The sequence below is a fragment of the Perca flavescens genome, chromosome 6 (assembly GCF_004354835.1).
Source record: "Perca flavescens isolate YP-PL-M2 chromosome 6, PFLA_1.0, whole genome shotgun sequence".
In the NCBI taxonomy this organism is placed as follows: Eukaryota; Metazoa; Chordata; class Actinopteri; order Perciformes; family Percidae; genus Perca; species Perca flavescens.
This window is the reverse complement of record NC_041336.1, coordinates 18,191,394-18,216,535: the sequence shown is the minus strand read 5'-3', so window position 1 is coordinate 18,216,535 and position 25,142 is coordinate 18,191,394. Positions and strand designations below refer to the sequence as shown.

Below are 25,142 nucleotides of genomic sequence, written 5' to 3'. Positions count from 1 at the left end.
GGACACTTTAATGACCATTTTGTTCATGCAAGTTCCTCAATGTAGTGCAGCGAGATTAGCTTGTCAGGGTCATTCCATAGTAGGAGCAATGGAACCGTTGAACGGTGACCATTACTGACATTTTAGCCAATGGATGCACGATTATGATGTCAATGATATCACACTTTGCAACATATTGAACATACAAATGTCTGAACAAAGCAAGCTTCTTTGTCAGTGGTATAGTAGTGCATTTTGTACAATAACTAGAGTTAAAGCAGCACATAAAATCACAACACTAGAATCTATAGTAACTTTTAGATACATCTACAGCGCAATGCAGAATCTGATGCTTTGTTCTAGAAATGGGTGCACTAGTATTAATAGCCTAGTCCATATACTATAATAAATGGATCACGTTACATTCCTAGCCTGAAATTAATTAAATGTCTGAATTTAAACACTCAAAGCTTTTGAAAGGTAGGAGTGACTGACCAGGGCACAACATTAAAATCCAGAAGCTCTCTGTTATCACATCAGACTTTTGATCAAGCGATAAATCAGATGGAGGTAAAACAAATTTCATTGTTAGAAAGTATCCAGCATCAGAGCTGATCTGGTCAAATAAGTGATAGATTGAGTTTTACATTTAATTCTTTAGGCCCCTTCTTGGAATTGTCATGTCTTATAAATTAATGTTAATCTTTTAATGTTATAATAAAACCTGCTGATATACTTGGTCTGGATAAAGGATAAATCATTAGCATGTGCACTGTATCAATCAGTAGGATCATGCGCCGACTGCTTGGGTCATCATCAACATACTGTATGTTTTGGTCATGCCTGGACAAATCAATGCCTTTGTATAATAAGCCTGTACATTCTGGCTGTTGATGATAAACTGTTAAAACCTGACTGCAGAAAATGGAGTAAAACTCTTTGCTTACCAGGCCTTTAATTTTTTTTTTTTCTTCCTTTGAGCGCACAATGCAGCTAGTCTACCACAACTACACTGTGCTTACACAGAATGTGAATACAACATTTTGAGTCTGGACTTGTAACAGTACCAAATAGAAGAATCTATATACACTTTGAATGGAGTTTTTGCCAAAATGTTTACTCTCAATGTTTAAGAGACTAGTTTTACTTACTAAACATTTCATTGTCTATGGCCATAGCTCCGACCATGGTGTTGTAGACCAATTTGATATGACAACATCGGGCTATAACCCTTCAATTGATAATGCCATTAAGATGTCTGTAGTGGACTGCCTGTGATGAAATTGTAATGATGACTAAATCCATATGAATAAATGAAACATATATACATACAAAATGTACAGTTAATAGTTAACAGTCAGCCATGCATGTCACACAGTCCCCAGTGGCGGCTTGTCAATAGAGGGCGCTGGGGCGCCGCCCCCATCAAATTCCATAAATATAAATGTATACAAAAATGAAATAAAAAATGAAAAATAAAATAGTTTACTCATAACTGGTAGTAAGAGCCTCAGCATTTAATACAAACTGGCTTTAATCGGTTAACTATTTTCTATGTTTCAATATGTTTCCTCCGGTTTCTTGGCTGCAGCATAGGGCTGCAGGGACGCCGGTAGTGGATGTGTATGTGAGTCCTTAAACCAGGGGTCACCAACACGGTGCCCGCGGGCACCAGGTAGCCCCCAAAGACCACATGAGTAGCCCTCAGGCCTGTTCTAAAAATGAAAATTGAATATTGATATCTGTTTCCCACCTTGTTAAGTCATTGTTGATAATTATTGTGAGAAATCATTAACATGATCAGTGTCTTCACATAGATGAGTATCATTAATCATTAATAATCATATATAACTAAAGGCAAACTGAGCACATTTGTTATTTCAGAAGAGTGTATCAAACTGGTAGCCCTTTGTATGACTCAATACCCATAAAGTAGCTCTCAGTTTCGAAAAGGTTGGTGACCCCTGCCTTAAACTTTCGGCCAGCATGTGACCTGAAGCTGGTCTCTAATTGGTTTCTTAGAAATTCTCCTCCGGACGCACCTCGCTGCGTCCCTGGCGAAGGAAGGAAACTAGCAACAATAAACAAGGAGAGATTCGTGAAAGGGAAGTTATACAACGTCGTGGAGCTGCCGACCCCGTCCAAACGGCGTGTCAATTGAATATTCCGTTGAGTTATCTTAGCTGCTAGCTAGCTAACAGCAAATTACTACTATCGGTGTTGATAACCTTGAGAATTGTTGCTTGATTTGTGTTTTAAAGCCAGTCGGAATTAGCTACTAACCTGATGAACCTGATAAAAGGGTATGGTTAATATTGAAACTCAGACAGCTAAGGTTGGTGAAAGAAGAGGTGTTGAGGAGTAGAGACAGCGACTGGTTTAAAGAGTCAAAGTACAGGTTTAGTAAGACGGTGAGAGATGCTAAAAAAGAAACTGTACTCTGAGAAACTCCAACAACAGTTTTCAGCTAATGACTCTGCTTCTGTCTGGAGAGGGCTCAGACAGATCACCAACTACAAGCCAAAGCCCCCCCACCAACCCAGTCCTGGACCCCCTGCAGTTCGCCTATAGAGCCAACAGGTCTGTAGACAACGCGGTCAACATGGCTCTTTGTTTCAAGCTCCGGCAACTGGACTCCTCTGGACCCTACGCCAGGATCCTGTTTGTGGACTTCAGCTCTGCCTTCAACACCATCCTCCCTGCTCTGCTACAGGACAAGCTGACCCAGCTGCACGTACCTAACTCCACCTGCAGGTGGATCACAGACTTCCTCTCTGACTGGAAGCAGCGTGTGAAGCTGGGGAAACATGTCTCCAATTTTCTAACCATCAGCACCAGTTCCCCTCAAGGCTGCGTCCTTTTCCCTCTGCTCTTCTCCCTGTACACCAACAGATGCACCTCCAGTCACCAGTCCGTCAACTCCTGATGTTCGTGGACGACACCACCCTCATTGGACTAATCTCGGGATGAGTCTGCCTACAGGCGGGAGATTGACCACCTGGTGACCTGGTGCAGTCAGAACAACTTGGAGCTTAATGCTCTGAAGACAGTGGAGATGGTTGTGGAGTTTGGGAAGGGCACAGCCCCACCTGTCCCCATATGGGCAACTCCACAGTCAACATTGCGGAGTCCTTCTGCTTCCTGTGCTCCATCATCTCCCAGGATCTCAAGTGGGAGCTGAACATCAGCTCCCTCATCAAAAAAGCCCAGCAGAGGATGTACTTTCTGTAGCAGCTGGAGAAGTTCAACCTGTTGTTGCTGTTGACTATGATGATGCACTTCTACACTGTCATCATTGAGTCCATCCTCTCCTGCTCCATCACCATCTGGTACGCTGCTGCCAATGCTAAGGACAAGGGCAGACTGCAGCGTATCATCCGCTCTGCTGAGAAGGTGATTGGCTGCAATCTGCCGTCTCTCCAGGACCTGCGGCCTCCAGGACGCCGAGGCGAGCAGAAAAGGTTGTAGCCAATCCCTCTCACCCCGGGCACAAACTGTTTGAACCCCTCCTCTCTGGCAGGAGGCTGCCATCAAAACAGTTTCTTCCCATCTGCAGTCAGCCTCAACAACAAGGACCCGGACCCCCACTGACACAGGGACACACTTAGTGCCCCTGTGCAGCTACCTGGAAACATTCAGACATGTCAGTGTCACTTACAAAATGTAAAAATACTGTTCAAATGTATTTAGAAATCTGTACCCCTCTAACTCAAAGTCAGTGGTGGAAGAAGTATTCAGATCCTTTACTTAATTAGTAAATGTACTATGTACTAATGTGTACTAATACCACACTGTACAAATACTCTGTTACAAGTATTGAAAACATCATATCATATCATCAGGAAAATGTACTTAAAGTATTAAAAGTAAAAGTATTCAGTGCAGAAAAATCCTCACATTTTAGAAACTGGAAACGATCAAAACAATTCTGTCAATCAACTAAGTGTATAATCGACTAATCATTTCAGCTGTACTTGTAGTCTTATATTGTTGGGTAGTTTAATTTTAAATAAAACGTCGTATTTTATTAACTATTTGTAAAGTAACTATTAATTAAAGCTGTCAGATGAATGTAGTGGAGTAAAAGTACCATTTTCCCTCTGAAATGTAGTGGAGTAGAAGTAGAAAGTGGTATGAAAAGAAAAGACTCAAGTAAGTACATGTACCTCAAATTTGTAGCCTACTTAGTACCTCAAATTTGAGTAAATGTACTTAGTTACATTCCACCTCTGTTAGAGTGAGCAATGTTTGTGGACAGCATAGGGCCTTGTGATTATGAAATAAATAAACACTAACCTATTACTGTTTAACCATCCGGCTGCCATAATGCATTTATGTCGAACTTCATCTTTGCATTACTAAATATAAGTGATTGTATCTTGAAAAACAACTGACCGGAAGTAGACTACTCGAAAGTCAGACACCGCTTCCGGTGTCGCCACCTTCTTTGTCTCCGGCCCAACATTTCGACACCAGGGGTTGTCTATTTTTTTTCCCTTTAGGTTTGAGGATATATATACACATATATCCATAGTTTTCTGATATTGAATGACAGTCGACTCTGAAATATTTATGCCTAAAAATAAAGCGCCAAAAATGGATGACCTGGACTACAGTAAGTGGGTTTAACGTTACTAATTATCTATTTGCATAGGCTACCGCTAGCTAGCTAACTGTGGCTAGTTGTAGCTAGTGGCTCAGTTTATTTGCTCAGGTATGACACGGTGATCATTCCGTTAAACATATACACGAAAAAGATTGACTATATACCTTTTGCCGTCTTTTCCGAAAAGTATGAGTGTACACGTAGCTAAACCACATTTTGGTTAAAATAAGACTCGAAGATGCATTAGCTTAGCCTGTCGCCAACTAAATATTGATTGTTACACTGTGTGCTCGGAGCCAACGCCAGTGGGCATTTAACACCCTGACCACAAGAGCTTGTTAAAATAAGGCATTGCTTATACTATTGAAACCGTCGCACCTCCTGTTATTATCTGCTGTAGTGTACACCAAACCGTGCAGTTGATCCAGACTGTGGGCGTGGTTGGTGGTGTTTTAGCAGCTGTTTGTTTTGCAGACTAAACACGCCGGTCTGGGAGGCTTTGGTTGTTGCTGGGCTTAGACGCTACACTCCTAACGTTACACCTAGCTAAAGTTTTTAAGTTTCTTTTTTTTTGTAACATAATTTGATATGTTAGCCCAACAGGTAGAGTCAAGTTTTGACAAATAACTTCTAAACCACAAAAGAAAACTAGGTAATACTATAAAATATGATTTTACAATAGCAGAAATTCCTGAGAAGTACCTGATTATTATCATCTCGATAATATATCACCCAGCCCACCTTTTTAATGTAATCTTGAGCTACAACCCTTAACACTGTGTTGATAGAATTGCTTTTGTCACGGTTTTCATGCCATGAAAATTGTATTTTGGTTAACCAAGCTTTAAACTAATCTGGGTGTTTTACCAGTGAAGGGCTGGCATTGGCTATTACAAACAAACTGTAGATGTTTCTCATTCAAGTGCATTTGTTGGAGAAATGTTGTAAAAATTAAACCTGGCTGTGTGATTGAGTTTTACTGTGGCCTTGTGTCTCTGTTTGTTGGAGTCTGTTGAGTCCGTGAATTGTTTGTTTGCTCTATTAGCGGAGTTTATCACAACGCAGCCAGTCAGCAGCAAGTTAATGCTGTCATGCATTATATTGCAGTGATTGATCAGGAGACTGCTGATTTTCAGTATTTCACAGATAAGGAGATGAGGGAATAGGGAAGGTAAAGGGTAGGAGGCACAAGAAATGGGCAAAAAGTTTAAAAGTGAGGTGTAGTATTAGAAGTGTAACTTTGATTTAAAATTAAAAGCCAATTACACCGGGACTTATCAGTAATTAAGGCAACTATCAGTGCCTTTGCTAACTTCAGTTACTACTTTTACTACCCTACTTTTATACCTTTTTTATTAGATGGTACTAATAGTCAGGAAAGGGGGAGAGAGAGGTGATGACATGCAACAAAGGGCCGTGGGTTGGATTCGGACCCAGGCCGCTGCCATGAACTATCAATATCTTACAATTGGTAAGATATTTATATGATGAATACCCATTGTACGATATTGTTAGGATACCCAATTTGAGTTACAATGCATTTCTCAAAATAGTTGTACTTGATGGCTTTTCATGTTACTAATAAAGACACAGTCTCCCTTAGGTTGGTAGGGCACAGTTGCCATTTGTCATATCTGCAGCAGTAATGGAGTCATTCTTCTTCTCTTCCCCTACAGTCCCAGTAGACCTGAGCCCAGAGGAGCGCTCTGAGCTGGAGGACATCCGCAGGAGGAAGGGCGTCCTGCTGCAGGAGATCCAGAGGCTCAGAGAGGAATTAAGAGAGGCAATTTTGGAGGTGGAGGGACTGGAGACGAGTACAGAGGGCAGGTAAGAAGAACATGCACAGTAACATTGCTACAATATTCAAAATGATATCGGATTTGGTGTTTTTGCACAGCCAAAATGACAAAAGATGGGATTCTTGATTGCCACGATATGCACAGAATTTTATTCCCCATTTCCCAATTAATCTTTACTTGCAGTTAGTCAACTTTATCACTTTGTTCACTGTAATATGTTGCATTTTTCATGAGTTGTCGCCCGCATTCATTTGGTTTAGAACTTGTCATCCTCCCACTGTGTTGTGGACATAATCAAACAAACACAGCCTAGCACTCACGCTGGTGTTTGCTCACATCACCATATTCAGCTACAGTTTAACTGCTTTTACAAACATGTCAGAGTTTTCTGCAGTCCTGGCTGCTGTATATTTACATCTTTTCCTTCATGTTCATCTTTTCAATGCCTCATATTTTAGCACATACAAGTGTTGTGGATCTTTACTTGACATTATAGTGTTGTCATTGATGGATATTGTTTATTTGAATGGTCATTTAACAAAGAAAAAGTGATGTTATTTCAGCTTTTGACAATCAAATAGAATAACAAAGTCTGAGCTGTTGGAATTATTAATAAGGATACGTGATGTGAATGCCGCAAAATATATTCTTTCTAATATTTTACATTTTTGCTCTCTGCAGTAAAACTCTCCAGAAAAGTAGGCATGTGGCAATGGGAAGGAAGAAATTCAACATGGACCCCAAAAAGGTTAAACTCTTCAATACTAGTACATGTCTACTATTTCTTTACTCTGTCTTAGCTGTGTGTTGATGGACTCTTTCCCCTCTCTGCAGGGCATTGTGTTTCTGGTGGAAAATGAGCTGCTCAGACACACTTCAGAGGACATTGCTCAGTTCCTCTATAAAGGAGAGGGCCTCAACAAGACTGCTATAGGAGATTACCTTGGAGAAAGGTGCTTGGTCTCGAAATATCTGTACCTGTAACCTGTCCTTTTTTTTCCTTTTTGTATTAACCATTTTGAACTGTCATCTCTCTGTTGCTGTTCTGCAGGGACGACTTCAACATCAAAGTTCTTCAGGCTTTCGTTGACCTCCATGAGTTTACTGATCTCAACCTCGTCCAGGCCCTCAGGTAAACTGTGCTTTTTGTTATGTTTTCTTTTGAACCAAGGACAAAATCTCTTGAATAGTGTCCTGGCATTCTCCGGTAAACAAACCTTATCCACAATGGAAAGTCCCACTCTCATTGTCACTTCAGGTTAGGGAGGAAAAAATATGCAAGACAGCAGTAGTGACTGTATAACTCTGCCTCGATTGCCAAATTTGTTCTCTCGAACTTGACTGAAACCTTGACCTGTTTAACCTTTTGCAGACAATTCCTGTGGAGTTTCCGTTTGCCTGGTGAAGCCCAGAAGATTGACAGAATGATGGAGGCCTTTGCTCAGAGATACTGCCACTGCAACCCCGGTGTCTTCCAGAGCACTGGTAAACACAAATACGTTGCGCTGCTTTTCATGTAGGGTCATCTGTTACCAACCTAATGTAGGATGTTTTGACTTCTGTGTGTGGTTCGGAGCTGTCTCCTTAAATCAAGCTTTATTTTTCTATGAGGGATCACAGGAAGGGGAACTTTCCAGAAGTTTGGCACTCACACAAACAACAAACCCTTTACCAGAAATGATCAGATATTGAAGCCCGCAGAGTTTGCCAATCCATAAAAATAGCTTTTCAGTAAAACCCTTTTGTGTTTTTTGTTTGTTTTCATTCATTATTTCCTTAAATTGTTTGAGATGAGGTTCAGCATTGCCAGTCTTTTTGTCCGAGAGAGGGATTGTGGTAGAAAGCAGGGGTGTAGCACAAAATTCTGGACCTTTTTACATAGGCATTCTCTATGGGCCCATCCCTGCAGTGCACAGCTATTCATTCTAGTATCTTTGTGGGCCCTCCTCACATGAGGGCACTGTACACCCAGTCCTGCGCCCCTGGTAGAAAGTAGTATTTTTGAATCAGGGTTGAAACCAATTGTTTTTGTTTGTGCCAAAGAAAACTCAGCATGTGCTCATGCATGTTTCTACTGTTCACAGACACATGTTACGTGCTGTCATTCGCCATCATAATGCTGAACACAAGCCTCCATAACCCAAATGTGAGGGACAAACCTGGTTTTGACCGTTTCATCTCGATGAACCGAGGCATCAACGAGGGAGGAGACCTGCCCGAGGACCTGCTCAGAGTACGATGAACTCTATGTTGTTTTTCTTTGGAGATGGCTAAGTGGCAATTGATGACCCCAATAAAGAGATTCATAGTTGATCTTATTTTACCATTGTGTTACTCCAGAATCTCTACGATAGCATTAAAAATGAGCCCTTCAAGATCCCAGAGGACGACGGCAATGACCTGACACACACCTTCTTCAACCCGGACAGAGAGGGCTGGCTTCTCAAACTTGGTGAGATGATGCCACTGAGGCCTTTCTGATTTGTTGTGTAGTACTTCTACTCTACATGTTGGCTTTAACAGTGACCTTGTATGATAATGTTACAGATGTCAGGAAGATTCCCATTAAGAAAAGAAAGTGATATGTTCTGTATGCTAGTGTACTTTGTTCTCTCTTAAGGCTTTGTGCTATGATGAACCTGCCCTCCTGTCTCTGAGGCCTGCAATCTAAAAATCTGATTATTTTCTTTTGCATGGCGGGGCCTGTGATCTCTGCGTCACTAATATAATCTCTTTCTCTTCCTTTCCCCCGTCTGCCTCTCTATTTGTCCTCTGTCTTTCTCTAAATCCTCCGGCCCCCTTTGTCTCTGCTTCTACCCTGCGATTTCCACCCTCTACTGCCGCTGCTTGTTTTCTCAGGAGGTATGTACTGACAGTTGTGGTAGTTAAAAAAAAAAAAAAATAGCCACATAGTTAGCTGTAAGAATGTAGAAATTGTAGAAGAGTATCCCGTTTTCCTCTCCTCTCATTCATCGCCATGACTGTGTTCTTGTGTTTCAGGGGGACGAGTGAAAACCTGGAAACGGCGATGGTTCATTCTCACAGATAACTGCCTTTATTACTTTGAATACACCACAGTAAGTTTTTGTGTCCACATACCACAGTTGAGTAAATTTGTCATTGGCACTCCTTGTAGATTCTTCTGGTGCATTAAACTGTCCCAACAGGATGTTGTTGCTGTTTTTGCATTCGCTTTTCTGAGAGAAAAAAAAACAATAGAATTGGTGTCGTTGTCATGTTATCTTACAATTAAATGTGGTAGTGTTTAGGATTGCAAGGCCCCTGGAAAATTGATTGTTTCTTAAAGTTTATTTGGCACCTAGGGTCCCTAAACTCTTAAATTCCCATTGGCAATAATGTACTGTATCTGCAAGGAAGTTGGGTAACTCCAAGATTAGATTCATAACTGTGTTAATCCCCAGAGGTCAAACTGGTTTGGTTGCCCGTACACAATAGCAAAAAAAGAGACACAAGTCAGACTGGTCACAAGAGACAACATATCAAAGACCTACTAAACCATACTAACACATCAATACTAACACATATTCCAAGAGGACTGTAGTGTGGTCCAGGATCCTACCCAACCAAAAAGTTAAACTGTGAATACACAATTGATCAGATACTAAAAAATGCTAGTCATTAGTTATGCATCTAAGAACAAGATAATTTCAACTGTAACCTGGCTTGTCATTTTAGTTGTGAATTGATACACTTTTTTTTTTTTTGTGGAAAAACAGCTGGCACTGAAAATAATATAAATTTTCCTCCAATTTGGCGATTTTTAGCAGAAATAATGTGGGAATTGGTGGAATTGCTTTAATTCTTGCACTCTCAAATATCTATTGGGACTGATTAAACACAATAAAGGCATTTGAATGTTGCAGTAACTCTTTCAGCCCTAATCTGCTTTGATTGCCTGTTGCACTAACAGGATAAGGAACCACGAGGTATCATTCCCTTAGAAAACCTTAGCATCCGTGAGGTAGAAGACCCCAGAAAACCTGTAAGTTTTCATTTTTGCTGAACATCATCGGCACTTAAAAATATGTAATCATTATATTTGTAAATTTCACAATTTACTGTATATTGTGATTGTTTATCCAATTTTCTTTGCCTTTCTCTTTAACAGAACTGCTTTGAGCTGTACATCCCCAACAACCGTGGTCAGCTGATTAAAGCGTGTAAGACGGAGGCTGACGGGAGAGTAGTGGAAGGAAACCACATGGTGTACCGCATCTCCGCCCCCACACCTGAGGAGAAGGACGAATGGATCCACAGCATCAAGTATGTAAATGTAAATGTTGGATAATGTCGCAGGAAAAACAGGGTAGTGCTAGATGAGATGAGAAATGATAGCCAGACATAAGGTAGCCTCTTGTTTAAGGGCCTAATTTCAAAATCCTAACTGCTGTCTTGATGTTACATGTGCCATTTTTTTAATTGTATCATTTTATAATCCACCCCACTCAATAGTGTTTCTTTGTTACCCAAACAGATCTGCTGTCAGTGTTGACCCCTTCTACGAAATGCTCGCTGCCAGGAAGAAACGTATATCACTGAAGAAGAAGGAGGAACAACCGTAGAGTATTCCCTTGATTCTCTCCCTGTGGCTGTCTTCCTTTTGTCCTTCTCATTCCTCCTTCCAACACTGGACAGACGTTCCATCTTTGCTCCCTACTACCTGTTCATAAGTTTTGTTACCCCTCTTTCCCCCTGTTCTCCAAACGCATCCTCTGCCTGATATGAGGACTCTTGCTATCCTGTCTACCAGATTCTTGAAAGCCACATTCAGAGTGAAACACTCACCCACTGTCGCTGCCTCCTGTTATCTTGGTTCTTACACTACTGCTGTTACACTACAACCAGAGCACACCGTCTGTCCCATGTTCTCACCACATTCCTCTAGCCTTCAGCACTTAATTAAGTGAACTGTGAAATGTGTCTTAGTCCATATCTATACTGAAGTTGGTGATTTCAAGAACACATTTTTCCTGTTTTGGCCCTTCAACTACATTTAGCCAACTTCTCAAAACTGAAGCACTCAAATATGGAATATGTGTGAAAAATTGTTGTGATCTCAGACGTGTGTGCGCCTTAATTCATTTTTGGGAATCTTCCTACTTTCTCATTCTTGCTCTGTAAACCACAAACAAACTTTAAAAACAGTTGATCAGCAGAAATATGTAAGGCTGCAGGCTGAAGCAGCTTGTGCATGCGTAATAGAAGACATTTAATATTTCTCTATATGTACACCGGCCGGCCTTTTAGACTACTATCTGAAAATGCTAGCGTGGACCGAAATCTTCTAAACGTATCTTTTTTGACATCTATCTGCATTAGTGTGAATGTGGTCTTATTTAGGGTAGCAAGCAGCTTCAGTTCGCTTGAAGTCAAAAAAAATGTGAGTTCACTATTCAAACACTAACAAGATTTATTTTCAGTTAATGTTGGTCAGAGAGGAATCGGTTAAAGTCAAAGCTGCAAATGATTTCAGATTACTGAGATGTGCCCATTGCTTCATATAGTACTCTAATGGCTTTAACACACACTACTTCTTTCTACACTTCAGATACTGTCATCATTATGTGAGGAAAATGTCGGTATCCGTTACTGTTCGCCAAGTAACTGTTGATCTTCAAATACGGTCGGGTGTTGGAGGCTGAAAGGTTTCTTTACTTGCAGAATTAATGAAGACACATATGAGCAGTTTCTCTCCTTCCAGATGGCTTTGTGTTTCAGCTCACTGACACAATATATATGTTCTTTAGCATGTTTCTTTACATGCTTGAGCAATAGCAGAGTAAACTGTAGTTCCAGGTTGTAGGCTTGTCTTCGAATTCTTTATAACACTATATTGAGCAACGATCATCATGTCCTCTCCGATGCAATGTTCTAGCATGCAACAAATCATTTCCTTCTTGCTCAACACTACAAGACGAACATTGACATCTCTCTCACAAGTATTAACGCTGTTAGACATTTAACTGTTAGAGCCTGGTCTGCTCCCTCTAGTGAGTTTCAAGAAATCACAAAGGCAGCTCATTACAATGTATACTTTTTGTAAATAGATTTTAGCTTATTTGTTTATGATACACATAGAATTGATTTAATTTATTCTTTATCTTTTGTTAAAACCAGATTTTTGTACGAGCTACTGTAGGGCTGCATGTTGATAAACTGAGGGCGTCAGTCGTAGGTACTGATGCTTTCCTGATCATACTAGTGCACTGATTTCAGAAGTGTTAGTGTTCCCTGTTGACATCGAAAAATTGCATTTAATATGAAATTTGATTTATGCATAGTGTAAATTGTCTTAATCATAGTTTCTTTGGGAAAAAAATGAAGATATTTAGTTACTAGTTTGGCTTATCTCTTGACCACACTGTAAAGCACAAGCAGTAATGAGTCTCACACTCTTTTTGTTTCATTGGCTGCCCAGTGTCCACCTGAAGTGTGAGGAAGCTATTTACAAGCTGACATAGTCTACCCTACCACAGTGATAGAAATGAAGCGACAACAAAACAAGGAACACTAACAAAGCTTTGATTCATTATATAATAGTAATATTATTGAGATGTAATGAATCAGTAACAAGTTTAGATTTGTGTCCAGTGATAGATTTGCTTGACATCCAGTTCATGAACGTATTACTAGTAGTTTATTGAATTGGCATTTTTTAGCTGGTAGTAAAAATGAATTGTCTACTGCACTTTATCAATTTTAGCATTTTGGAGAAAATGCTGTTACTTTGACTGACAATATTCCAATACTCTGTAGCACCCTCTTCTGGTGATCTCACAAACTGCAATATGCTGAAGGATGAACCATGAACTGTGTAGATGTACTGTTTAACGCCGCCACCTGGTCAGGGCCAGCTACAGCAGTTTCTGACCACCATGTTCTGTATTTGTTCACCTGATAAAGATCATGTTGTTTGAAGCTGAATGGGGTCTTTTCTCTGTGATCAGAACATGCAGACCTTGTTTAAAAGACACAGCAAGTGGTCGGTACTTAAAATACAGATCTAGGATTACCTTTTACTCTTCTTCTTCATCAAACTGACAAAGGCCTAACTTTATACCTCCGTGTTAGTGCGTCTATACAACACATGGACTGTCTGTAGGCCTTCACTTTCTGGGTATTCTTGAAGTGCAAAGTTGCCAAAAACTGTTGGGACAACAGATGTTTCCATTAAAACAAAAGAATGAACACTGAAACAATGCTACTGAAGCTGGGCCTCTGTTTTTTGATTCCACTTCTATCAGAAAATGTGTTTATTTTGTATTTATTTATTTTTATTTACTGTGAGGTGAAGATGGATAGATCATCTGTACATGTAGCAAAAAGAAAACCACGATACATTGGTGCCAGTAAACTACTGTGTAACAATAAAAGGTAAACAGATGCTAGATTGCTGTATGTGTTTTTGTTTCTTCTGGGATTTTGTCTTTATATTTTAGCTGTCAAGTCAACTTTATTTATATAGCCCAATATCTTAATATCACAAATTTGCAAGGTTGTTTTGTTGACAGATTAAAACTAGCAAATGTAATGAGAGCCTTTACAGCTGCAGGAGTTCTCTCCATCTTTAAAGTTGTAAGTCAGGAGAGGAAAGAGTCAGTCAAAGTTTAGTCTCTTACTCCACAGCTTAGTTAGTTAAGTTTGACCTGATGGATGAAAACTTGCGTCACCAAAGTCATTTGGATTCAGCCTCTTGAGTACCATGCATATTTGTACAACATTTGATAGCAGTCTATTTTCACTAATTAATTAAATATCTCTACCGGATGTACTGGCACAAAATAATGTACATACAGTCATGGTGCCTAGATGATGTATCATCATTACTTTGGTGATTGTTAAGAAATTATCTAAAAGAAGTGTTCTTCGATTTCTGGGGGAGGAAGAAGAGGCTTTGGTCGAATTGAAAGTTAACTAAAAGGTTTAATAAAACAACATGAAAACAGTCAAAACACAATCAAACATAAAACAAGGTGTGAAAAATGAGGGATTGTTGAAGTTAAAAAGTTAAAACCCGGCTTATGTCTTGAAAACAATGTACTTGCTAGATCTAATCAAATACAAATACTACACTGATTAGCATTGGTCTGGCTCCAACTCAAGCTTCTAAAGAATTGATTAGGTCATATCGGTTATTTAGCATGAAAGTAGAAGCTGTAGACGACTCATTGTCCCCACAGGAAAGGTAACTGTTGTCTCTTTTTGGGGGAGCCATCCCCTGTTGAGCTAGACGTGATTAGAACAAAGGAAATGCATATTACTGTAGAATAAACACTTCCATGATAAACAACTTTAGTCTGTGACTTGAAATTCAGAGGTGTGTCCTTATCCTGAGAGACAGGAATAAATGTGGGATCCTGAGACGATCTCAGGACTGTTTTTATGTGACTCCACAAGGAGAATCATAGATTCAGTCCGCTGTCAGCTGCAGTGTAACTTTTGTTTTGTCATGTCGCATGGCTGCAATCTGTGTCCCCACAAGGAAGCATGTTTTGCAGTCTGCTACTGGCAGTGTTTTATGTTTGATTGTGTTTTGACTGTTTTCATGTTGTTTTATTAAACCTTTTAGTTAACTTTCAATTCAAACCAAGCCTCTTCTTCCTCCTCCAGAAATCGAAGAACACGTCTTTTAGATAATTTCTTAACATGATCAGCTGTGTTTTCTTCTAGCGCCGCCGCCAACATAGTAACATTATACCTGCTAAACATCAGAACGCAAAGCATTATCAATGTTAGCATGTTAGCATGCTAATTTTAGCATTCAGCTCACAGCAGTGCTGTGTCGAACCGTGTCGAAATACCGCCAAGGTGAGTTAAGCGAATTTTCGGCTGAAGTCATTTGCGCTAATTTCAACGCCAGCTCCGCGTGAACCTTTGCTCAGATAAAAACATTTCTAAAACCTGGTAATTCTGGGCTATTTTCTTATTACTAAACCGTATTTGGTTTGGGTCTTTGTGACCGTTGAGGTTATTGTAGTATGCTTAGTGAGTTATTGTATTCCATTAGTCTTGTGAATGTGTCTGATTGGTAATTAAGTTTAGGCTAATAGTTGTATGTTGACAGTTTGCTGTTCAAGTTTGAGATGTGCATAAAACAATGAAAAATAAAGACTACATGTATTTGTAACACTTTTATTTAAACTGTCATAACATTTTGAAAAAAACAAACATATAATACGTCAAAAATCTAACCTGGCCTAAATTCAGTGTTTTATATACACAGCACGTTAACAAATATACAGTCAAGGCCAGATCATGTAAGAAATTAAAAAGCCACAGTGCATCGACTTGATCACAAAATACATGATTTCAAAATGAACAATTTATTGGGAGAAAAGAAAAGTGATGCATTTCAGCGATTTGTTCAGTGATCAAACATGCATTGCAGAGTATATAAAAGTTTAAAAAATAAAACAAAGTCTGACAGGCTTTTCACTTTTTCTGGCAAAATAAAACTATCTATGAGACATAGATTATTAAAATTACAAAGTGTAACACAAATCAATTCTACATTTTCTTTGGTAAATTAGCTGTATCTCTGTGGACACCTTTTTAAAAAAAGGCGCATCCAGATTAAAAATGGATTTCTCAACACATTTCTATAAGTATCATTCAAACTAAACATACAGTTTCTCACTTCACAACAGAACCCATGTAAGGTCTGCTAATTTTATCACAGACCCTACAGTATTAAGTCTTATTAACAATATGACAATATGTCACATACAGCACTTGTCTGTTTAAAACACTAGCTCATGATAACAGTAAAGGCCAAAACCTTGAGCCCAAGACACCTAAGTCCCTACACAGTCTCTGTAAACACAGATTAGACTTATTATTTTTCTTTTTAAAGAAAAAGTCACTGATGACGTTTAAAGGAAGGCATTGAGTTGGTGCCACTGAGTCATCATCCTGAAAAATAACTGAAAGTCAAAGGGACGTTTGTTTTATTCTTGCACTTTATGATATATGATAAATGTTCTCAGTATGTTTCAGGATATCTCCAATTTCTTCTTCTTCATTGGAGTTACGGCCTCTCAGTGACAAGGGTTAAAGGGGTATTTGGCGACTCCTCCATGAAGTTCTACCTCTGTCTCGGACCAAGCGATGACATCTCCTCTGAGGTGGCTGCCGCAGGAGGCCAGGCTGTAGATGTCACTGGCAGTCAGGACATGGGACCACATGTGCAGGTCCGACATCTCACCCACAAATGACTGAGTGGCATCAAAACGGCCTCCCAGAGTGTCCTGAAAAAGAGAGAATGAACAGTCACTGTTAACAGTAATCATTTCTTTCCAAAACAAGTCATGTGCACAAATACAGGCACTTAATGGCATAAAGAGCCAAAAAAGCTTGGACTGGCAGCTTCTTTGGACTGTTAAATATTTCAAGCTCAGATCTCTTTGATAATTACACTTTTAGCATATTAAATTATCTCCCTTTTCTGCATTGAATGGCTCCCTCCCTGCACTGTGCATCTACATAGAATTAATCTATTTGTCTTTACCTGTTCTTGTCCCAGTATGAAGACCCCTCCAGGTTTAATAGGATGCCATGGGGAAAGATTTATCCCAGACCCCCGCTGCACTCCGTCCTGGTAGGCCTCCCACTGTCCATCCCTTGTTGACCAAGTCACACAGACGTGGTGCCGGTTCCCATCACCCAGAGAAAGGGGGAGCGTCACAGACTGGGGATAGGAGAGTAAAGATGGTGAGACATTAATATAAATACATCTTGGGGTAATACAAGTAAGTACAGAACCAAGAATATAGTTTGTTATTAAACAGAAAAAAAACTCTGTGAGATCTGCAGCCTATTTGACTCATGGATTGCTTCGCATTTGCTCGGCATATCCATCTGGGAACTTTCCGTTGTAGAACTTTTGGATGAACCATCTGTCTATCACCTATGTTGGTGATAGACGGGCCAAATCAACCAATCAGATCCACGAAGCGTATGAAAATACAAATATTAAAAAAAAAAAAAAAAAAAAGTAATAAAAAAAAAAGAGTAAATTAGTTAATAAATTATACCTAGATATATTTTTAAGAATTTAACACTTATAAACTCAGCTAAATGGATTTGTCAGATTTAATTGACCGTGACCAAACAACCAACCAACTGTCATCAGACTGATTCAAATCTTTCTAAATCCTGATTGGTGCACAAAAGTATGTGACATCACCTTTTTTTTTTCACCGAGTTCGCCAACTTCAAATCAGTGAGAAGAGCACAGAGAGAAGAAAGAGAAATATAGAAGTATCTAGAAAATTATGTGTTGATGTAGGATCCTATCACTCATAGAAAGCAGCTGTTTGAGATAGTGAGTGTTCAGGGCCTTAAACACTGTAACACTCTGTTTTTCCTCCCTCACCTTATCATCGATCAGAAGCTCCATGGGGTTGTTCCCCCACTCGATGAGCACCAGTTCATTGGCCTGTCCGGGTGCAGAGTAAGAAAATGGCGTCCCCAGGCCGGGCCCCACGCCCGCCTTGATCCAAAGACACAAAGTCAGAGCGAAGATCTCCTGCAGCAGCGTCTTCTTTACCCGCCCGTACATGTAGTTGCTTCTCATGGGGAAGCTGATCTGGAAGGCATCGGGACTCTTGGGTCCTGTTTTTGAAGAGAAATAACATTATACATTGACAAAACAATCTCACCTCAAGGTTCGTTTATTAACTGTTCTGGTCTGGAGCTTTTGATCGCATCATATGAGCTTCCTCGTCAGAATGAGTTTGCCTTGTCGTCATGAAATTGCATCTGGTCAAATTAAAAACAATTCTGAGCAATTTAATTACATCACATTAATGTTGGCTTCAAAATTTGAATTCAAATTTCACTCTTGACCTTGGAAACACCAGTTGACACACAAACGTCCATTTAATAGCTGTTCTCAAGCTTTTGAACATCGGACCGTTTTGTCAACGGCTGTTTCCGAGGTCAACAATGAACTCTGAAAACAAAAGAATGTTAGACGATAATGACCTAAAAAAACTACACACATTGGTTGCAAGTATTGATCATTCAAAATAGTTAATAGCTTATCAAAAGAAAGAAATGTGCTCATGTAATGTCCCAAACAAAAGACAACATTTTAACTGCAACATTGTGCAAGTTTTGCAGCTGGTTTGCGGGTTTAAAAATACTGCAAGTTCTCTTTCCCTTTTACCAAATGCTGCTTCATTTAAAGGAACATGACATAACTCATTGGCTGTTAGGGGTTAAGTTTATTTATGTAGCACATTTCATACGACAGGCGTAGACCCAAAGGAGTGACTGCATGTTATAAAGTTACCACAGTGGGTGTGTACCTGCGAGGTGCAGCTGGTTGAGCAATGTTTCCAGTTTATTTGAGTGTAAGCCAGTCGGTGGCCCTGGTTCTCTGTATCCTGTGTGTGAAAGGTAACTGTGACTGTCTGCTTCATTACTGTGGTGGCGGTCGTCATCATCATCATCATCATCGTGATCGTCATGGTCACCGTCCACATCATGGTGGTTGCCATTGTGGCTGTCATCGTGATGGTCGGTGTGGTTTGCGCTGTCGCTGTGACCGCCATCGTTGTGGTCGTACTTGTGGTCATTCCGGTGTCCGTCGTGATGGTCTCGGCCGTCATCATGATGGCCGTCATCGCGATGGTCTCTGTCGTCATCGCGATGGTCTCTGTCGTCTCGGTGTGTGTTGGGGTTGCTGAGGGCGGAGGTGTGGTGCAGCTGCTGCTCCAGAGCATTGATCTTCCTCTGAAGCAGCTCATTCAGAGAGCTGGAGTAGGTAATAGATGTGTTCCTCTTCTGCTGAGGGAGGTGAAGAACACACAGGTGAAGTCTTCATAGCAATGAGCATTTCCTGTCACTTAAATCCCTGTGCTTCCTATTTACAACAGAGAGGACAAAGGCATCAGTGGAGCTTTGGAATAGACACAAACTGGCTTTGAGGAACCATGTGAGGATCTGCTGATCTGTCACCTACAAGTTGTACTTCTTTGCCTGCTACTTAAATTCACTGATAATCTTTTAATGTCAGATGCAATAGTCAGGTATTCATTGTGTCTTCCTGTATCTATGTCTGCTTCTCTTACTCTCAGGTAATCCAGGCCTTGTCCTGATGCATGCCCAGATTACCAGTCTGTCAAGAGAGATCACCATAAGTACTTCTGATGTTAGGACCCCCCCCACCACCACACACACACACACACACACACACTCACTCACTCACTCCACAGCTCCTGACATCTGCCTGTATTCATGATCCAGGGAAGAGAGCCAGCAAGAAGAACAGAACCGAGAGAGGGAGTAATTTAATAGAAAACAGGACAATTTAAGCCGGTTGCTGCTCTGAGGTGTCCACTGAGGGACATCAGAGTGGCTTTATGCAATTAAGTGATTCATTGTTCCTTTCTCTGAAGTACTTAGTGGATATACTACTTTGGGTCTTGATTATTTGGCAAACAATCCAGTGACGACAGCATGAATATGTCCAAGAAAAGGAAAAGCCATATAAGGGCACGCTGCACATCACAAGCCTCGCTCTACTTTCAGCTCTTTCCTATTCATCAACTGTATTATATTTTAATACTTTAATGCACCTTTTCTCTCTTTCTTTCTTTCTATAGTATACTAAATTAAAAAAGATTCCTCCTGCTGCTGCTCACCTGCAGGTTTTCCAGCCTCTCCTTCAGCGCCTGCAGCATCCTTTCCATCTGCTCTGGTGATGATGTGAGGTCGTCTGTTGTTACATGTTTATCCGTCCCCTGGTGGTTGCTGCTGTGCCCCCCATCAGATCGCTGCCCCCCCACAGAGGGGTAGTGCGGTGAGTCTGGTATGAGGTGTCCATGGTGACCCTGCTGGTTGCTATAGTGCCCGTTGTCAGTGTACGTGTGATGACCGGCCACCCCCGCGTGATGGGAGTGGGCAGCTGTGCCGTGGTGCTCGTCTTGCGGCGTCACGCCCTGTCCGAGGCCCTCGCACAGGGTGAGCTTGGCCGTCAGCTCTCTAATGGTCTCCCTCTGGTCCAGGATGGTCTCTTTCTGCTGGACAAGGCTCTCCCTGAGGTGAAGGATGGTGGCTTTGGCCTCTTCACTCGCCCCCCACCAGCCAGCGGGAGGTGCACTTTGATGGCCTGGTCCGCTGGGCCCTGCTCCCCCTACGCCTGGACCCCCTGGAGGGAAGCATGCAGGGTCTGCATCCACAGGAATAGGGGTGCAAAAAAAGCGTGGGTGGGCTCCGTAGTCATAGTTAGACCCTGAGCTGGCAGATGCAGGGCAGAGGAGTGAAAGTAAAGAAAACAGGATGGGAACAAGGAACAGGTGTAGTGACTGAGAGTTCCTCATAATCTCCATCCACAGTTCAGACAGTAAGACGAAGGAGTTTGGCTTCACTTCAAAATGTGTGATGCCAGTTAAAGGAAAGGTTGTGTTGACTTCTTTGTTGTTGGAAAGGAGACATCAGGGAGCACAATAACAAAGGTCTCCATCCACAACGAATCCACTCATCTGTGAGCAACAAATGGAAATCACAGTTTTTGTCTTTAATCTTCTTTGTCACGCGATGCAACTTATTTTATTCGGGATGCTGCCTTGTCTCTCGTGCTCTCTCGCTGCCACGGAAGAATGGAATAAACCTGTAAAACAAAAAACATCAGATTTTAGATAAAGGTCTTTTAGTAGCATCAACAGAGGGTGGACAAGACAATCACCTGTACAATAAGGCAGCTTTGTGTTGAGACTGTGTCAGAGCAGTGTTGATTCAACTCTATTCCTGATTATAAGGCTGCAGTTTTTGGTGGCCGTGTTGTTTTGGATTGCATTATATTATTAGGTTCATCTAATATTTTTGCATAAACAAGTTAATAGACATGAGTTAAAAATGTTAACACATGTTTTTGCTGTTCTAGTTAGAGTGAGTTTCCTTAAACAAAAAGGACAGTGAGAAGAGACACTTTTAGACCAGGCTGACATATAGCGATGGTGGATGAACACCTCAGCGTGACGTCTCTGGCTCCAGTTAGCTGCAGTCTGTCTGAGCAGTAACCTTACATGGAACGGGCACGTGCCAACCAGACTCTCCAGACAGGGATCAGTCCCAATCACAAATGTGACATCCAGACCAGACTAGGAGAATTGTGTTGGTACCTTTTTAAAGTGAATTACTTCCTGAAAGGTTCCAGAGACCCAAATACATACAATATGCAAGTTAAATTTGGTGGTTATTTAAGTTTTTGACCTGGAGGATGATAATTTAAAGCAGTATATTGTTTACAGTCTGGATCCCGGAATGATCCCTAAAGATATTATATTCCCAATGTCTGTATCACAAAGCCCTGCTGACCTCTCTGAACGCTGTAACATGTCCTTCATTATGCAGGGTCGGCATTTTGAAATGGCACACACGTGATGGGGCAACTAAACCTCAGTGACCACCTGTTGCTCACAGTGACCAGCCTCCACAATGTGTGTGTGTGTGTGTGTGTGTGTGTGTGTGTGTGTGTGTGTGTGTGTGTGTGTGTGTGTTTGTGTTGAAAGTTCATACGTGATTCACTGTACTTTATCAATAATGAAATGCAGTGAAAAATACATACAAAAACAGTCTGTTGTTTGACAAAGAACATGTCCGCCTTCAGAGATATCTTCTCAAAAGCCAACGCAAATATTATTTGTTGAGCTGCAGAAACTGGAGCTCAATAAAGTCTTGCTTTTTTAATTGAGAATCACCTTTGTAATAATGTTCTTATCATTATAAAGAAGAAACAACCTTTAAACTAAAACATATTCTGTCTCTGCGGTTCCTGTTGTAATTTATGGGAGCTTAGAGGAGAGACAGATGGTCGAGGTACAGAAACGTGAAAAGTTTATTACCACCCACAGATCACTCAATTAACCTAATTGCTAACCTTGCTATACCTTAACCAGAGATAAGTGGGCTTGCATGCTTCTCTGTGTGTGGTAATCCATGGTGAACACGGGCCGGGCACCATCCCTGCACCATATGGTTAAGGTGGATATTTAAGTAGTGAGATTAGTCCCAAATTAAAAACTGACAACAGCAGATAGACCTGTGATTAAAAAAACGGTTGACTCTGACAAACAAAATAAAGCACTCTATTTGTAAACAAACAGATTAATTTTAGACAGAACGGATGCCGTTAATCATCATCAACTTTGGCGAGTGGTACTCTCAGAATAGATCAAAGTTTAAGAAAAGTTATTAATTATCTTTTCATCGCTGCTAAATTATATAGTATATCATATTTTGCATGTTCTGTTATATATTCAATAATAAATCAAATGTAGTTGGTACATCTACAACATTCACCAACAATAAGAACAATGCAAAATGAAGCATTATTGTCTAATTTAACTTGAGTTGTCACGTTGTACATTTTGGGTAAAAACAGGCTTTTTTAAAATGTTTGCACTTCTCTTAAGAAACCTAGCGAGACTTTTATCTCATCCTCATACACTCTTGTTTATTGTCATGGCCAGCTACACATATTAGGACAGTGAGTGAAAATATGTATTTTCTGATTGACTTTTTTATGCCCCTTTGTCGAAATCCAACACATTCCTTAAACATCCATTAGACAAAATTTTATATTGTAATTCAATTTACGCTTCAGTTAACTTGTTTTAGAGTCGTCTGTTTCCTTGAAAACTAAAAGGGAAAAAAAAAATCTAAAATATATATATTTACCTGTAGTTTCCAATAGACCAGATTAATTTCCGTGCAAGGAATCATCGTCCCGCTAACTGTGTCTTTTAGGAAAGTGTTTTGTTAAATGTAATTCAGTCAAATGTGATGGACAACCGCGTCACTGGGCACTTGAGTTGCAGTTACATGCAGCCAAAAATAAATAAAATGCTTTTAGTAACTGACATCAACAATCCCAAACACATCTTTCTTATGCAAAATGATGCAGGTTAAGCTGGTGAAAAATATAAAGCCTAAGTTGTTTTATGTCATATTTTAATGATCGATTAATAATAATTTATCATTTTTAACAAGATGTTCTTTGCCTCTAAATGGTAAATGCAGAGCCACACTACGGCTTCTAACTGGCCTCTTTGTTACATCTCCTGGGAAAAAATTTAATAAGACAACATTCACAAATTGTTCCATTTAAATTAACATTGTTAAAGCGTCCTTACCTTGGACTCCCAGTGAGTGCACCTGTGTATCCACACTGTAGTGAGTTAGTACTCCTCACACACTGATCAGATTGAGAGAGATTTACTCCTGAGGAGAGCTTAACTCTTTCTATCCCTCCTTCATTGTATTTACCTCTCTTTTCTCTCCTCCGCTTCTTCAGCATTGTTGTTTTTTTTCTTGGAAGACCACACCTCTTTTCCTTCCAGACGCTTTTGACTTTTTGTCATCTTACTGGCTGCTCCATCATCTTTATTTTTATCCTGGAAATGAGGTTATGTTGGTTACATATTACCGTGCTCTGACAACCTGCATAAACACCTTTATTTTATTTTATTTGACCTCTGATTAACAATTATCCTCTCTAACAGGACACATTCATTGGCTCAGCTCCTCCAGTGCGACGTCACACAGCTCACCTAGATGTCAGCGAGGAAGTAATTGGCCTGATTAATTCCTCGGCTCTTCCAGTCTGACTGAAGGCCATGGCAGGACAACAGATGGCTGATTTAAGGTCAAAGAAAATCACACGAAAGACAAAAAATGGAGCTAGCATGTTGGACAGGACAGACATATAACAAGTTCATACACACTGACATATATTGGGCCTCTAGGTAGTAAACCCTCATTAATATCCAGTATAAACATTTGATATTATTGAGCCTTAGTTTTTTTCTTCTTTATTATCTCAAATTTGCAGGCAGCGTTTTATTTGATCTACTGCCTGTAGAAAAAAGCTAGTAAGTAAACCTTGAGTTAAGATTGACAGTCAAACTGCTGCTTTTTCCTGACAAAATTGACGGTCAGAGCAGTCAGACAAAGTGCACTTGAACAAAACCAACCTGATAAAGAGATGTCCTTTCAGTTCAGTTCATCTGACACGTGTTGAGTGTTGAGGATTAGGATTGAAAAAGGTGAGGAATCAAAGTGTGTGGCCTGGCTCTGTGACCTGTACTCTATCTCTGCCTCTTTATGTCTAATTACATTTTAATTGCCAGAGCTGAGTTTCCCAGAAGTGTCTGAACATGACCTAAATATTTCACTTAAAAAGTCTAAAAAAAGCGCTAACATTTTGTTCAATTTGTGTTTCTGTTCTGTATGTTAAAAAAAAGAAAAAAACAATAAAAAATTGATCCTAAAAAAATGCTAACATTTATTTAATTTTTATATTATTTTTCATATTTATAAAATAATTATTATAGAGTCATGTTTTGTAGCGATGTGAAATTTCTAACACAATACTATTTGTTTAAATTGTTGAAATATTCTGTGTTTATTGTCTGTCTATGTGTTATAGTCCCCGTTTGTACTTTCAGAACTTAAATATGTTCAGGTATGTATAGGACTGATTTAGAGATGTATCCCTACATGTGACACTTTGACACCTGTCTTTTTCTCTTGGACAGGACATGTATCGGAGACACTATTTGCACTTGATACATTTGGATACAGCCCAAGTAAAGGCATGTGAGAGATGTGTTTGAGTCCATCTTCTCTTTGTTTAATAGGTCAGTGTGAGCCGGGTTCTCCTGTCTGTCAATCTCCTTAGCGTGTGTGAATTAGGCCCAGAGAGGAAGCGAACCGACACAAACAGCTTT

General features: G+C 40.2%; 1 protein-coding gene across 1 annotated transcript; it reads left to right on the top strand.

Annotated features, from left to right (window-relative positions):
- The first annotated feature begins 4,392 nt into the window (after positions 1 to 4,392).
- cyth2 (cytohesin 2) lies at positions 4,393 to 13,329 on the top strand. The gene is made up of 12 exons (XM_028580589.1): positions 4,393 to 4,594; positions 6,262 to 6,412; positions 7,066 to 7,132; positions 7,219 to 7,337; positions 7,436 to 7,516; positions 7,757 to 7,869; positions 8,469 to 8,617; positions 8,725 to 8,836; positions 9,385 to 9,461; positions 10,316 to 10,387; positions 10,514 to 10,668; positions 10,880 to 13,329. The coding sequence occupies exons 1-12, from the start codon at positions 4,528 to 4,530 to the stop codon at positions 10,965 to 10,967; spliced, it is 1,251 nt and encodes a 416-aa protein (XP_028436390.1). The 5' UTR covers positions 4,393 to 4,527; the 3' UTR covers positions 10,968 to 13,329.
- The last annotated feature ends 11,813 nt before the right edge of the window (positions 13,330 to 25,142 follow it).